This window comes from Pelobates fuscus, chromosome 6 (genome assembly GCF_036172605.1).
Source record: "Pelobates fuscus isolate aPelFus1 chromosome 6, aPelFus1.pri, whole genome shotgun sequence".
Lineage (NCBI taxonomy): Eukaryota > Metazoa > Chordata > Amphibia > Anura > Pelobatidae > Pelobates > Pelobates fuscus.
Genome location: NC_086322.1, coordinates 1,861,743 through 1,878,462, shown reverse-complemented (window position 1 = coordinate 1,878,462; position 16,720 = coordinate 1,861,743). Strand labels below are relative to the sequence as shown.

General features: G+C 43.7%; 1 protein-coding gene across 1 annotated transcript in view; it reads right to left on the bottom strand.

Moving 5' to 3' along the window:
* The window catches only part of LOC134614083 (coagulation factor XI-like), a 111,267-nt gene that overhangs the window by 26,531 nt on the left and 68,016 nt on the right, over positions 1–16,720 (bottom strand). The window contains exons 11-15 of the mRNA XM_063457503.1: positions 11,975–12,143; positions 10,512–10,606; positions 8,967–9,135; positions 8,468–8,574; positions 5,637–5,796 (exon numbers count right to left, since the gene is read on the bottom strand). Coding sequence (XP_063313573.1) covers positions 5,637–5,796; positions 8,468–8,574; positions 8,967–9,135; positions 10,512–10,606; positions 11,975–12,143 — 700 coding nt within the window. The remainder of the gene's footprint in view (positions 1–5,636; positions 5,797–8,467; positions 8,575–8,966; positions 9,136–10,511; positions 10,607–11,974; positions 12,144–16,720) is intronic.

Genomic DNA, 16,720 nt, shown 5'->3' with positions numbered 1-16,720 from the left:
CCCTGGAACCTGCATTCCAATCACTGCATAGATCCCTGGAACCTTCTTTCCAATCACTGCATAGATCCCTGGAAACTGCATTCCAATCACTGCATAGAACCCTGGAACCTGCTTTCCAATCACTTCATAGATCCCTGGAACCTGCTTTCCAATCACTGCATAGATCCCTGGAACCTGCATTCCAATCACTGCATAGATCCCTGGAACCTGCATTCCAATCACTTCATAGAACCCTGGAACCTGCTTTCCAATCACTGCATAGAACCCTGGAACCTGCATTCCAATCACTGCGTAGATCCCTGCAACCTGCATTCCAATCACTGCATAGATCCCTGGAACCTGCATTCCAATCACTGCATAGATCCCTGGAACCTGTATTCCAATCACTGCATAGATCCCTGTAACCTCCTTTCCAATCACTGCATAGATCCCTGGAACCTGCATTCCAATCACTGCATAGATCCCTGGAACCTGCATTCCAATCACTGCATAGATCCCTGGAAGCTGCATTCCAATCACTGCATAGATCCCTGGAACCTGCATTCCAATCACTGCATAGATCCCTGGAACCTGCATTCCAATCACAGCATAGATCCCTGGAACCTGCATTCCAATCACTGTATCGATCCCTGGAACCTGCATTCCAATAACTGCATAGATCCCTGGAACCTGCATTCCAATCACTGCATAGATCCCTGGAACCTGCATTCCAATCACTGCATAGATCCCTGGAACCTGCATTCCAATCACTGCATAGATCCCTGGAACCTGCATTCCAATCACTGCATAGATCCCTGGAACCTGCATTCCAATCACTGCATAGATCCCTCGAACCTGCATTCCAATCACTGCATAGATCCCTGGAACCTCCTTTCCAATCACTGTATAGATCCCTGGAACCTGCATTCCAATCACTGCATATAACCCTGGAACCTGCTTTCCAATCACTGCATAGATCCCTGGAACCTGCTTTCCAATCACTGCATAGATCCCTGGAACCTGCTTTCCAATCACTGCATAGATCCCTGGAACCTGCATTCCAATCACTGCATAGATCCCTGGAACCTGCATTCCAATCACTGCATAGATCCCTGGAACCTGCTTTCCAATCACTGCATAGATCCCTGCAACCTGCATTCCAATCACTGCATAGATCCCTGGAACCTGCATTCCAATCACTGCATAGATCCCTGGAACCTCCTTTCCAATCACTGTATAGATCCCTGTAACCTGCATTCCAATCACTGCATAGATCCCTGGAACCTGCATTCCAATCACTGCATAGATCCCTGGAACCTGCATTCCAATCACTGTATCGATCCCTGGAACCTGCATTCCAATCACTGCGTAGATCCCTGGAACCTGCATTCCAATCACTGTATCGATCCCTGGAACCTGCATTCCAATCACTGCATAGATCCCTGGAACCTGCATTCCAATCACAGCATAGAACCCTGGAACCTGCATTCCAATCACTGCATAGATCCCTGGAACCTGCATTCCAATCACTGCATAGATCCCTGGAACCTGCATTCCAATCACTGCATAGATCCCTGGAACCTGCATTCCAATCACTGCATAGATCCCTGGAACCTCCTTTCCAATCACTGCATAGATCCCTGGAACCTGCATTCCAATCACTGCATATAACCCTGGAACCTGCTTTCCAATCACTGCATAGATCCCTGGAACCTGCTTTCCAATCACTGCATAGATCCCTGGAACCTGCTTTCCAATCACTGCATAGATCCCTGGAAACTGCATTCCAATCACTGCATAGATCCCTGGAACCTGCTTTCCAATCACTGCATAGATCCCTGGAACCTGCATTCCAATCACTGCATAGATCCCTGGAACCTCCTTTCCAATCACTGTATAGATCCCTGGAACCTGCATTCCAATCACTGCATAGAACCCTGGAACCTGCTTTCCAATCACTGCATAGATCCCTGGAACCTGCTTTCCAATCACTGCATAGATCCCTGGAACCTGCATTCCAATCACTGCATAGATCCCTGGAACCTGCTTTCCAATCACTGCATAGATCCCTGGAACCTGCTTTCCAATCACTGCATAGATCCCTGGAACCTGCTTTCCAATCACTGTATATATCCCTGGAACCTGCATTCCAATCACTGTATAGAACCCTGGAACCTGCATTCCAATCACTGCATAGATCCCTGGAACCTCCTTTCCAATCACTGTATAGATCCCTGGAACCTGCTTTCCAATCACTGTATAGATCCCTGGAACCTGCATTCCAATCACTGCATAGATCTCTGGAAGCTGCATTCCAATCACTGCGTAGATCCCTGGAACCTGCATTCCAATCACTGCATAGATCCCTGGAACCTGCATTCCAATCACTGCATAGATCCCTGGAACCTGCATTCCAATCACTGCATAGAACCCTGGAACCTGCATTCCAATCACTGTATAGATCCCTGGAACCTGCATTCCAATCACTGCATAGATCCCTGGAACCTGCATTCCAATCACTGCATAGATCCCTGGAAGCTGCATTCCAATCACTGCATAGATCCCTGGAACCTGCATTCCAATCACTGCATAGATCCATGGAACCTGCATTCCAATCACTGCATAGATCCCTGCAACCTGCATTCCAATCACTGTATAGATCCCTGGAACCTGCATTCCAATCACTGCATAGATCCCTGGAACCTGCATTCCAATCACTGTATAGATCCCTGCAACCTGCATTCCAATCACTGCATAGATCCCTGGAACCTGCATTCCAATCACTGTATAGATCCCTGGAACCTGCATTCCAATCACTGCATAGAACCCTGGAACCTGCATTCCAATCACTGCATAGAACCCTGGAACCTGCTTTCCAATCACTGCATAGATCCCTTGAACCTGCATTCCAATCACTGTATAGATCCCTGTACCCTGCATTCCAATCACTGCATAGATCCCTGGAACCTGCATTCCAATCACTGCATAGATCCCTGGAACCTGCATTCCAATCACTGTATAGATCCCTGGAACCTGCATTCCAATCACTGCATAGAACCCTGGAACCTGCATTCCAATCACTGCATAGATCTCTGGAACCTGCATTCCAATCACTGCATAGATCCCTGGAACCTGCATTCCAATCACTGCATAGAACCCTGGAACCTGCATTCCAATCACTGCACAGATCCCTGGAACCTGCATTCCAATCACTGCATAGAACCCTGGAACCTGCATTCCAATCACTGCATAGATCCCTGGAACCTGCATTCCAATCACTGCATAGATCCCTGGAACCTGCATTCCAATCACTGTATAGATCCCTGGAACCTGCATTCCAATCACTGCATAGAACCCTGGAACCTGCATTCCAATCACTGCATAGATCCCTGGAACCTGCATTCCAATCACTGCATAGAACCCTGGAACCTGCATTCCAATCACTGCATAGATCCCTGGAACCTGCATTCCAATCACTGCATAGATCCCTGGAACCTGCATTCCAATCACTGCATAGATCCCTGGAACCTGCATGCCAATCACTGCATAGAACCCTGGAACCTGCTTTCTAATTACTGCACATATCCCTGGAACCTGCATTCCAATCACTGCACAGATTACTGGAACCTACTTTCTAATCACTGCATAGATCACTGGAACATTTGAAGGCCCTTTCTGATCACTGCATAGGTCCCTGGTGTGCCTGGCCGCCTGGCACCTCGACTGGGTGCCTCCACCAAACGCGGCTCCCTAGTAATCCTTGAGAACCATAAGCACCGCACTGGACACCATAAACACTGAAGTCCCCACAGCCAGCTATAGGAAGATCCAGCCGGGCTTCCCTATTGTCGTTTTTTCCCCAAAATCGGTACCCTCCAGCACTCCCGGTGCACAGATCCCTGGAACCTGCTTTCTAGTCACTGCACAGATTACTGGAACCTGCTTTCTAATCACTGCATAGATCACTGGATTATTTGAAGCCCTTTCTGATCACTGCATAGGTCACTGGTGTGACGGACCGCCTGGCACCCCGACTGCGTGCCTCCACCAATCGCAGCTTCCTAGTAATCCTCGAGAACCATAAGCACCACACCGGACACCATAACCACCGTAGTCCCCACAGCCAGCTATAGGAAGATCCAGCCGGGCTTCCCTGTGGTCTTTTTCCCCCAAAATCGGTACCCTCCAGCACTCCCGAACTCCGGTTCGGCATAGGCCTACCATTACAGGCCAGGGCCATTGTAATCCTTGCCCTCAGGCCTGTCGTGCTCAGCCATACAGGGAACATACTGAATTGTGTACCACCATATCACCTGGTACATGTCGTCAAGCCACAATTCCTTCCATACCAGTCTCTCGAGCTTAGTCACCCACTCATCCAGGGGCTGCTCTCCCAGGAGATGCATCCGCAGTGCCACTTGTACCTGTAGCCACTGCTTCTCGCTGACTCTCACCCTGCCAACACTGTACACCCTCCAGGGCTTCGTCCCAAAGCTCCTTTCTAGTGGCCTCCCTGTAGTCCAGTATGTTCTCCTCTGATACAGGCCCATATCGTTGGCCCAAGTGGTGCTGCAACCTCCAGCGAAACTCCTCCTCATATGCGAATGCTGCCCGGGGGCTAGATGATTCCATACTGCTGTAGACACTAGCTCTGTACGAATACTAGCGTCGCCCTCAATTATAAATCCATAACAATTGCGGTGTCCCCAGGATGCTTCTATATTCACTAGGAAGCCACCCCACCACTGCCACCAGATGTGACGGACAGCCTGGCTCCCCGACTTAGTGCCTCCGCCAATAGCTGCTTCCTAGCTGTCGATGAGTACCATAAGCACTGCACAGGACACCACAATCACCATAGTCCCTTAGACGCCACTGCTTGGCTAAGGTCTCGCCGTCCCTTCTCATCCTGGACCAAACTCCTGGATCCAGCTCCCAGTGAAAAGACCTCTCCAAGAGAGTATAGCAGTGTAGCTCCTACAAGAGCTAGTGATTATAGCAATCCAAAGAACAATCCCAAAAGCAGGGACTATAGCTGGTATAGCTTTCCCCTACAAGCACGAGATGAGGCTCTCTCTGTTGAGGGTAAACTGGAACTCATTTATTTGCAGCCACAACTGGCCTTATATGCAGTTCCCCATGCAAGGGGCACCCCCCCTGTGGACCTGAGAGTAGACTACAGTAAAAACATACACACAATTACATTGGCTCTCAGGTCCAGGACACTCCCATAGAAAACAAGATAATCCCTCTTCTGTGTCTGGGAGATCCTTGAGTCAAGATTACAAACTGTCAATTAGGCATTAACAAGCTCCCGGGTGGTCTTAGATATGTGCGCCTGTTCGGTTCCCGAACCAATATAAAATCCCACGAACCAGGTCTGTTCATATCGTTTTTAAAGGGCCCATAGTCTTTTGGCAGGAGGCTGGCAAGCAAGCCCATCCAAGAACACGTGGCAGAGGCATTTCTGCCACACTTGGGACCTGTTTTCTAACTGCTATATAGCTCAATAGAGCCTGCTCTCTAATCACTGCATAGATCCCTGGAACCAGCTTTCTAATCACTGTATAGATCTCTAAAACCTGGTGCTAGGACACATGCTCTGCATGCTAGTGTTACTGGCTGTGTTTTGTGCCGACATTGAGTTCTGTACTCACGTTTGATCCGGTGTGAGAAATGTTTGGTTGAAGAAGGTGAAGAACTGGCAGATTGGATCTGCAGTGCAGAGAGAGCGGCATTCTTCGAATGATTTTGCATTTAGACTTCTCTCGTCGGAGCCTGGAAAGTCCACCCCATCATACATCTCTGTGATGCACTCTGCAATTATAGAGAACGCAAAGTGTGTTGGTCATAACCATAGAAACAAAAAAGTAAAAATTCACAAACTGAATATAATGCTGACAGGAGATAAAGATGTAGGCATCAAAGCATCCAGTGGAATGGACAATGTAAGGCTCCTTAGGCCTCTTGACCCTGTATGATGTCTTTGATGGCACTGCCTCTTTATGGTTCTTAGGATCCTAATTCTATATACAAAGAGACTGTCCTGCTCAGCTATATGATAGAAGTTATACGTGCATCTACCTGGCCTTTTATATGCAGCCATAATGGGGCACTTTGAAACTTACTTGGAAATATGGCTGTACTTTCGCTCAGTATAATTTGATTTACATTTTTGTGGCCATTGAACCCTATACCATATCTTTCTGGCCACTACTTGGGTATCCTATACTGGGTCATTGAGAATCACTGCTCACAGCTTGGTGGGCTGGCCCCCATATTAGGGCAATTTAAGTCTAGGTTTACTATGGTGACCATTAACTATTATCTCCTTAGTTGGCATTTTTATCTATTTATTTAGTTTTTGCCCTTTGTTCATAGGGGGTCGATATTTACATTTACCATATACCATGTAAGATTTATTAAGACCTGAAGTGCACCTTTGGCTCCATGTATTGGTAGGCTAGATAATTTGCTGCATAGCCGGAATGGTTCAATGATGTTTGGCAGATGTGGAAACTGTTAACTGTTTATTTATATTGACATTATCCTCGGTCTGCTTGAGGAATAGTTCGAAGTTAAAGTTGACAGGGGCTGTATATATCATTGTTAGATACTTTCTAACATGTGTTGATTTGCACTGCATGACTGGTTAGGATGGGGACATTGTACCTAAACCACTTCAGTGAGATGAACTGTTCATGGTGGTTATAGTGTCCATCTAAAGATTAACCTGACCAAAGACAGTCATTGAAACCTTCAAGCACCTTCTGTAACTCTTAATAACAGGCTATACGAGGATGAATACGTTAAAAACAAAACAATAATATAAAAATGCACTAAAAAGTTTATTTGATAGCCCTGTGAGGAGCGTCTATTATATATTATAAGGTATACTTCAGGTATGACATCAGTCATTTCAAGTATGACATCAGTCATTTGATGGTCACGCCCCCTCACACACCCCCTCAAGATGTTGAGGGAACTGATTGGCTGTTGCTAATTACCTTTGGGTGCAGTACTCTGATATAAGGGAGTCCACGTTCAGTAGATCTTTTGCCTCTGGCGAAGGAGCATATATACTGCACCGAAACGCACGTCAGGTTCTTTCCTATGGGTCAATTTTAACTTGCAAACACATGGGCACTTCACTGCACTGTGTGATACACAATCTGTTATGATTTAAGTTTTTCCTTTCAATTTATGTCTTCTATGCCTATTTAGTAAGTTTACCAGGGAAAGAGGCTTTCTCTACTTTACTTTACATTATCTGTCCTACTTTTATTATTAGCGCTGCTGATCCTCTAGACAGTATCCTTTCTCCCTTTAGCATTTTTACCGGTGTTCAGGAATTAAGGGGAGATTTACGAACAGATTTGGTGTTTAGCACTTCATTTCCTCACTTACTTAGGCATGGGAGTTTGTTATGATTTATGATTTACATTTTTTCTTCTATGCCATTAGTGTACCCAAACAACACGTGCTCTAACAAATGGCAGACGTTTTGTCTCCTGAAAGCAAGCAGCAGGACTATGTCGTTGAGTGCCTGGAACTCTGTCGGACACTATGCCTCGCAAACACCAGTAAAATCATATTGTTGCCTGCTCCGTGTCCAGACAAGCCAGAGGAGCGCTTTTCAGGGAAAACATTCCCCCTAACGAGGAGAACATTCTCTATGTATGAGCCAGGGGGAAACTTAATTTATGTTTATATAGGAACTCCCGAAAGTTGACCGGCCGGTCAAAACTTTACCCCGGTGGCGGTTCGGCTATACTTTACAGATTCGAATGCTATTTGGACAACTTGGGTGCGCGGATCCGGGATATCCAGGGATATAACACTTGTAAGGGTTCCTATTCATTTTGTATGTATTTTGGGGTTTTTTGTGGGGTACCTTGAGTGCCTGAGAAATAGCCTAAAGTAAAAGCCAGCTCTCTTATCTCCCAGACACAGAGACGCGTGGGCAGGCTTACTGTAAAACTGAATGGAGACCCCATGCTGGGGGTCTGTGTATATAACCTGGCACCTTGGCCCTTATAAAACATTCTTATTTACTCTTCATCAAAGTCTTGGCTGATGCTTGGGGATACAAGAGCTATATAACCCTTTCACTCTGCGGAACTAGGGAGAGATTTACTCAGTCGGAGTTTAGGGGATCCTGTACGTGTGGCGTGTAAGGATGCCATGGTTTCCAGAACACATACCATGTGTAGAAGTCGATTGGCACCAAAGTGCTGTCATGCAGTATATAGCAATCATATGCTGCAGGCAGTAAACCAGGTAGAAGTTAATCAGAATGCCTACAACATATAAATGCTGCATACGTTATGCCAGGATTTGCATGTACAGCCAATCTACACAATGAAATGATGTGTGTACATGGGGACTGTGGTGGGGCAGTTCCGTGACGTGTGTCACAATTCAAATACAAAGTCCATTGTGTCATTTAGATCTGTTTACATATAACATTTTAACTGAGCTTTCTCACCTCTTTGAAGACCAGACAGTGATTCTGAGAACCCAGATGTTGCATTAAGAAGGCTAATTATGGAGCTGGGATTTCCTCCATCCCCTCGCTGCAGGAAACAATAAAATCTGAAAATACAAACAAACATTTTACTGGAATAAAAACAGAAATCTGAATTTTTATCATCTTGATAAAGCCTGGAGCATTACAGATACAGTCACATTCGAAGGCCCTGCATTTGATGCACATTCTTCAGCGAGTTCTTCTTTGACCAAGGATGTCTCATGCACTCGTGATAATCCCAATATTTTCAGCGATAAGCAAGCAGGGTTCATTCTGGTACGGCTTCCTACATATTACACACAACCTGTGTCTCTGTATTCTTGTACTGCTCTCTGCATTACAGTCTGAATGAGCCCATTCTCAGCAGATAGTGCTCAGTGTTACATTTCACAGTATGGTCTGCTACATTTCTAGAGACAGCCATTGATTAGTAACATAATGAACAGATAAGTCTCACCTCCTCTCATCCAGCATCCAGTCAATGCTAAAATGTGTGAAAAACTGGCAGAGAGGAGTCTGGGTACACAGATGCTGGCACTGTAAAGCATCGGGGGCCATCATATATCCAATTAGAGTACCGGTAAACATGGAATCCTTCAGGAGAAGCGTTGAGCAGTCCACGTAAGCTGAGAAAGAAGAGATGAGGGAGAATTACCCCATTTACATCATTCATTCATGCAGTTTCACATTGCATTCAGTTCTAGTGTCATAATGCGCCAGGTCATAGTCTACCAATGCTCTCAGTGCTAGCAGTGCACGGAGCCCACATCTCTCAATGCTCGCAGTCCACATGTCTCAATGCTTGTAGTCATAGTCGTACAATGCACTCTGTCATAGTCCCTCAATGCTCATAGTGCTTTTCTTACAGCGCATCCAGTCAGTCTCTCAGTGCTTGTAGTCATAGTCTTACAATGCACTCTGTCATAGTCCCTCAATGCTAATAGTGCTTTTCTTACAGTGCATCCAGTCAGTCTCTCAGTGCTTGTAGTCATAGTCTTACAATGCACTCTGTCATAGTCCCTCAATGTTCATAGTCCTTTTCTTACAGTGCATCCAGTCAGTCTCTCAGTGCTTGTAGTCATAGTCTTACAATGCACTCGGTCATAGTCCCTCAATGCTCATAGTCCTTTTCTTACAGTGCATCCAGTCAGTCTCTCAATGCTTGTAGTCATAGTCTTACAATGCACTCTGTCATAGTCCCTCAATGCACATAGTCCTTTTCTTACAGTGCATCCAGTCAGTCTCTCAGTGCTTGTAGTCATAGTCTTACAATGCACTCTGTCATAGTCCCTCAATGCTCATAGTCCTTTTCTTACAGTGCATCCAGTCAGTCTCTCAGTGCTTGTAGTCATAGTCTTACAATGCACTCTGTCATAGTCCCTCAATGCTCATAGTCCTTTTCTTACAGTGCATCCAGTCAGTCTCTCAGTGCTTGTAGTCATAGTCTTACAATGCACTCTGTCATAGTCCCTCAATGCTCATAGTCATTTTCTTACAGTGCATCCAGTCAGTCTCTCAGTGCTTGTAGTCATAGTCTTACAATGCACTCTGTCATAGTCCCTCAATGCTCATAGTCCTTTTCTTACAGCGCATCCAGTCAGTCTCTCAGTGCTTGTAGTCATAGTCTTACAATGCACTCTGTCATAGTCCCTCAATGCTCATAGTCCTTTTCTTACAGTGCATCCAGTCAGTCTCCCAGTGCTTGTAGTCATAGTCTTACAATGCACTCTGTCATAGTCCCTCAATGCTCATAGTCCTTTTCTTACAGCGCATCCAGTCAGTCTCTCAGTGCTTGTAGTCATAGTCTTACAATGCACTCTGTCATAGTCCCTCAATGCTCATAGTCCTTTTCTTACAGTGCATCCAGTCAGTCTCTCAGTGCTTGTAGTTGTACTTTTACAGTGCACCTGGTCGTAGTCTCAATGCTTGTAGTCCTATAGTGCAGTTGGTCATAGGCTTTTATAACTGGCAGTCATAGTCTTACCGTGCACCTGCTACTCACTTGTTGCATTAATAGGAAAGCCAGATGTTGCATTAGGAGCCAAAGATATGAAGTCTGGTGATCCAGTTAAACTCGATTTCATATGACATGTGTACCTGAGGAATGAACAAAATGTCACTAGGAATTTTGTTTGTGACTTTTAATGACTGTAAGAGTTTTCCTGCAGCATGGGGACTAGTGATGTCCCGAACGGTTCACTGGCGAATAGTTCCTGGCGAACATAGCATGCCACTGCGGGCGAACACATGCAATGTTCGGTCCGCCCCCTATTCTTTATCACTGAGTAAACTTTGACCGTGTACCTCACAGTCAGCAGACACATTCCAGCCAATCAGAAGCACACCCTCCCTAGCAGACCCTCCCACCTACTGGACAGCATCCATTTTAGATTCATTCGGAAGCTGCAACCATTTTTATTTTATTTTTTCAATGTATTATTATTTTTTTTCAGTGCATATAAATGTTACAAGCAGATACTTCCTCCAGACACTCTGTATTACTGCAGATACTCCCTCCAGACACTCTGTGTTACTGCAGATACTCCCTCCAGACACTCTGTGTTACTGCAGATACTCCCTCCAGACACTCTGTGTTACTGCAGATACTCCCTCCAGACACTGTGTTACTGCAGATACTCCCTCCAGACACTCTGTGTTACTGCAGATACTCCCTCCAGACACTCTGTGTTACTGCAGATACTCCCTCCAGACACTCTGTGTTACTGCAGATACTCCCTCCAGACACTCTGTGTTACTGCAGATACTCCCTCCAGACACCCGGTGTTACTGCAGATACTCCCTCCAGACACTCTGTGTTACTGCAGATACTCCCTCCAGACACCCGGTGTTACTGCAGATACTCCCTCCAGACACCCGGTGTTACTGCAGATACTCCCTCCAGACACCCGGTGTTACTGCAGATACTCCCTCCAGACACCCGGTGTTACTGCAGATACTCCCTCCAGACACTGACACAGAGCAGAATAGGGACTGTTCCCCCTACATAGGGTCACTTGGCAGATATGGATTGACACCTATCCTAAGGATCCCTGATACACACTGACACAGAGCAGAATAGGGACTGTTCCCCCTACATAGGGTCACTTGGCAGATATGGATTGACACCTATCCTAATGATCCCTGATACACACTGACACAGAGCAGAATAGGGACTGTTCCCCCTACATAGGGTCACTTGGCAGATATGGATTGACATCTATCCTAAGGATCCCTGATACACACTGACACAGAGCAGAATAGGGTTTGTTTAAAGAGGGTTTTAAAATTCGCCTGCCCATTGAAGTCTATGGCGGTTCGCCGGTTCGCGAACGTTTGTGGAAGTTCGCGTCCGCCGTTCGCGAACCGAAAATTTTGTGTTCGCGACATCACTAATGGGGACAGTGTATGGCAGCACAGTAAATGTGAAATTTATGCAGGCTGTATCCAAGAAATAATTTTAATTACCTGTCTTCTATGACATTCCAGTCACCACCATAGAAGGTGAAGTATTTGCAATCTGGACTCTGAGTACAAGAAATACGGCAACTCTCAGCATCGGAGACCAATACCTGCCCAACATCTGTGCCAGAAAATCCCATGTTTGGATAGAGAAGGGATGTGCAGCTCTGAACACCTAAGATGATTAAAAAAAAAATATATATATATATTTATAACCAATCCTGCAATGGTCACCTAGATTGTCTCACCCATCAGTCATTAAAATTGAACACCTCTTGCTATCAATGTCTGCTATACATCTTGCTTCCCATGACCTCCATGTCCATGGTACTCACACAGTCTTACACATAACACAGATAGCTCCACCCATTTCTTACCTATGCTATATGTCCATCACATAATGTCACCCATCTCACATTTAATCCTGTAGCACCATTTGTCCTTTACATATCATTATCTGCTATAGGTCAATCCACGTATTACCCATCAGGCCACAACGACACATGGTGTGACTTATATCACGGTCACAGACCCCTATCACCACATGTGAAGAAAAAAACAGGGTATATAGGCTCTCACTATAACATAAAATAACAATAGGGGCTGCTGTATACAATACAAGGATTCCCAAACCTTGTGTTATGGTGAAACAGAAGATATAAAATATGGCGTATACTGCGCCCAAATATTATACGTACATACACCTCTGTGAGGAAAAGTTGGTAAAATACCTCGAAATAATAAAACAGAAAAAAATAATAGTGCAATACAGTATATAACAGTGCAAATATTTGTGCTAGGTAACTGTAAGAAAAACACTCACATACGGTAGAGCTATATAAGAGCTCTACTTTTTTCAGCGTGAACGGTATAATCCCCGTCTAAGGATACAGGATGGTAAAGATGGTATTGGTCCTCCAAATGCACAATGGGGATAAAAGAGAAAAAAGAACGCTCTGATGGTGTAGTAAGTACTATAAAATCAGGGTAATAGGATAAAGTAATGTACTTACAATTTGTAGAGCAAGGACCTGCTCTAGTTTTCACAGCATGGGTGGTACTATCCCCACCTAAGGATATGCTGGCACCAGGTAGTTAACAGGACATAAAAAAGTAATAGTATAAAATAATAAAAGTCTAAATGTATTAAAATAGACTATTTATTATAAAATATAACATATATATATATATAGGCACAAATGTCCAAAAGAAGGGGGTCCCACTTGACGCGTTTCGCCTCTCCAGAGGCTTTATCAAAAGTGGTAAAGCCTCTGGAGAGGCGAAACGCGTCAAGTGGGACCCCCTTCTTTTGGACATTTGTGCCTATATATATATAAATGTTATATTTTATAATAAATAGTCTATTTTAATACATTTAGACTTTTATCTTTTATTATTTTATACTATAACTTTTTTATGTCCTGTTAACTACCTGGTGCCAGCATATCCTTAGGTGGGGATAGTACCACCCATGCTGTGAAAACTAGAGCAGGTCCTTGCTCTACAAATTGTAAGTACATTACTTTATCCTATTACCCTGATTTTATAGTACTTACTACACCATCAGAGCATTCTTTTTTCTCTTTTATCCCCATTGTGCATTTGGAGGACCAATACCATCTTTACCATCCTGTATCCTTAGACGGGGATTATACCGTCCACGCTGAAAAAAGTAGAGCTCTTATATAGCTCTACCGTATGTGAGTGTTTTTCTTACAGTTACCTATCACAAATATTTGCACTGTTATATACTGTATTGCACTATTATTTTTTTCTGTTTTATTATTTCGAGGTATTTTACCAACTTTTCCTCGCAGAGGTGTATGTACGTATAATATTTGGGCGCAGTATACGCCATATTTTATATCTTCTGTTTCACCCTATCACCACATGGTCAGAAATTACAAAAAGGACTTTTTGTACATATTGCCAGCAGGGAGTCTGTTAGCTGGGAGTGATGCAATCCAGACCCCAGATAGAGGGTACCGGGATTGGGACTATGTTAAGGGCTGTAGCGGAGCTCCGATACCCCAACTAGGTATCTCCACTAATTCCTCGAAGCTGTAAGAAGTGCTGCAGTGTGATTATAACCCCCAGTAACTAGACGACACATAATTCTGGGAGTCAACTGAGGTTTATTATGCCACACTCAGCCTTTTATGCACAGAGCCCCAGCATGTTGTTACAACTATATTAGATACTTTCAGATAGTTACTACTTTCAGTCACTTAATATCTATCAGTCTTATTAGCTTTGTTTAAGGCATTCACCAGTCTGCACTATCTCTTGCTTGTATTTATCCTTTATATATTGTTTCCCAATCCCCTGTATCTTGAGTTTTAAGGTTACTGAACCTTTTCCTTCACAATGCCATTCACATAAAACATGCATTTTCAGAATCAGCACACTTGAAATATACACACTCAAAAATCATGCAAATCCCTCCATTAGTTCAAAAGTTAGTCAGAGTCCTTTTCTGACCAACTGCAAGCACATTTTCCTGCCCAAAATAGTTCCATAGATTTGGGCTGTGCGGTCTGTCAATTTCACACAAGAAAAATGTCTAAGTCTCATTCGAATGTACGAATGGGCCCATTCGTGCAAATGGCACAGCATCACCTAGCGTTCGAATTGTCGAATGCACTTCGACTTTAGCGGTGAACTTCAGCGGTGTTCATGCCATCAAGTAGCCGATTTCAGTTCCATGAAATCGACGGCAAAACACCGCTGACCACGTGCAAATGAACTAAAATGGCCGCCGCCACGTGTTCGGCTGTCGAATGGCGGCCACTTCGATTACTTCGGCTACATCCGAAGTTACATAGTTACATAGCTGAAAAGAGACTTGCGTCCATCAAGTTCAGCCTTCCTCACATTTGTTTTTTTTGTTGTTGATCCAAAAGAAGGCAAAAAAACCCAGTTTGAAGCACAATTTTGCAACAAGCTAGGACAAAAAAATTCCTTCTTGACCCCAGAATTGCAGTCAGATTTATCCTTGGATCAAGCAGCTATTACCCTACATTGAAAGATTACATCCTTGAATATTCTGTTTTTGCAAGTATGCATCTAGTAGCTGTTTGAACATCAGTATGGACTCTGATAAAACCACTTGTTCAGGCAGAGAATTCCACATCCTGATTGTTCTTACAGTAAAAAAAAACCTTTCCTTTGCCTTAGACGAAATCTTCTTTCTTCCAGTCTAAACGCATGACCTCGTGTCCTATGTAAAGTCGGGTTTGTGAATAGATTTCCACACAATGGTTTGTATTGGCCCCGTATATATTTGTATAATGTATAATGAAGTGCCATAACAAAGCTGCAGGTCTTTTCCCAAAGTACTTTAAAGGGCCAGAAACACTATGCCCAAATTTTAAAGGGCAATACCCCCCAGGGCCATAGTCACATGGCAGGATGCGGGCAAGCAAGCCCCTCCAAAAGCTCATGGCTAACTCTCTTAAAGGGGTGAGTGTAAAATCTGGTTGGCATCGGTCGTCACTGTTAAATGTTCTTAATTTCTTCTTCTCTTCAGTTGATTGATATATATACGTATTTTGTATATATAGTCTTGGGCCAAATTTGATCGCCACATTAATATAGGTCTATATTAATGAAAAGTACTAATACACAATCTGACTTACAGTTTCTTCAGGTTTATTCTTACGGATACATAATAAAACAACAAAGGATGTTACAGGATAATGGATTTCAACAGCAGATGGTAATTGCTGGACTCCTGAAGGGAGAGTTACATCTTGTACAGGAAAGAGAGCCAAGAGAGAGAGAGACCTCGTGTCCCTCTGTTACTATATAGATAATGATGTCAGACTATAACTCTAGCCATATAAGGACAAAAGCCCTAACTTACATTCCAGAGCTCTGAAACAAAGAAAGCCATGTGACTTATACCATCTGTTACTTATGTCAATCCACACATCCATATATAATCAATAGAAACACAGAATATGCAATATTCTACATTCCCTCTGTTTATGGTTTGTCTTAAAACCATAACACAATGTCACTAACCTGTCCATTCATACATCACTCGTATCACAGTCATTGAACATAGAACAAGATGTAGTCACAACTTTCTATTATATGAGAGTTCTTAGAAGGTCGAGTTTCTATCCCTTATACTGCTTACTTTACTTCAAACTCCCTCTGTTTCAGCTATGTATTGATATCCATATCCATGTTACATCATAACTACTTGAACATAATATATACATATATATAACAATAATAAATGAATACAATAAAATATTTACAAATGTTCATCCAATAAACAATGAAAGACTTGTGACTTATACCATCTGTTACTTATGTCAATCCACACATCCATACATAATCAATAGAAACATATAATATGCAATATTCTACAGTGAGTTTGCTAAATTAGGTTTTAGTGGATGATATAGTAGAGGTTAGGTTTCAGTGGATGATGTAGTAGAGGTTAGGTTTCAGTGGATGATGTAGTAGAGGTTAGGTTTCAGTGGATGATATAGTAGAGGTCAGGTTTTAGTTTGGGATGTAGTAGAGGTCAGGTTTTAGTGGAGGATGTAGTAGAGGTCAGGTTTTAGTGAATGATGTAGTAGAGGTTAGGTTTTAGTGGGGGATGTAGTAGAGGTTAGGTTTTAGTGGAGGATGTAGTAGAGGTTAGGTTTTAGTGGATGATGTAGTAGGTCAGGTTTTAGTGGAGGATGTAGTAGAGGTTAGGTTTTAGTGGGGGATGTAGTAGAGGTTAGGTTTTAG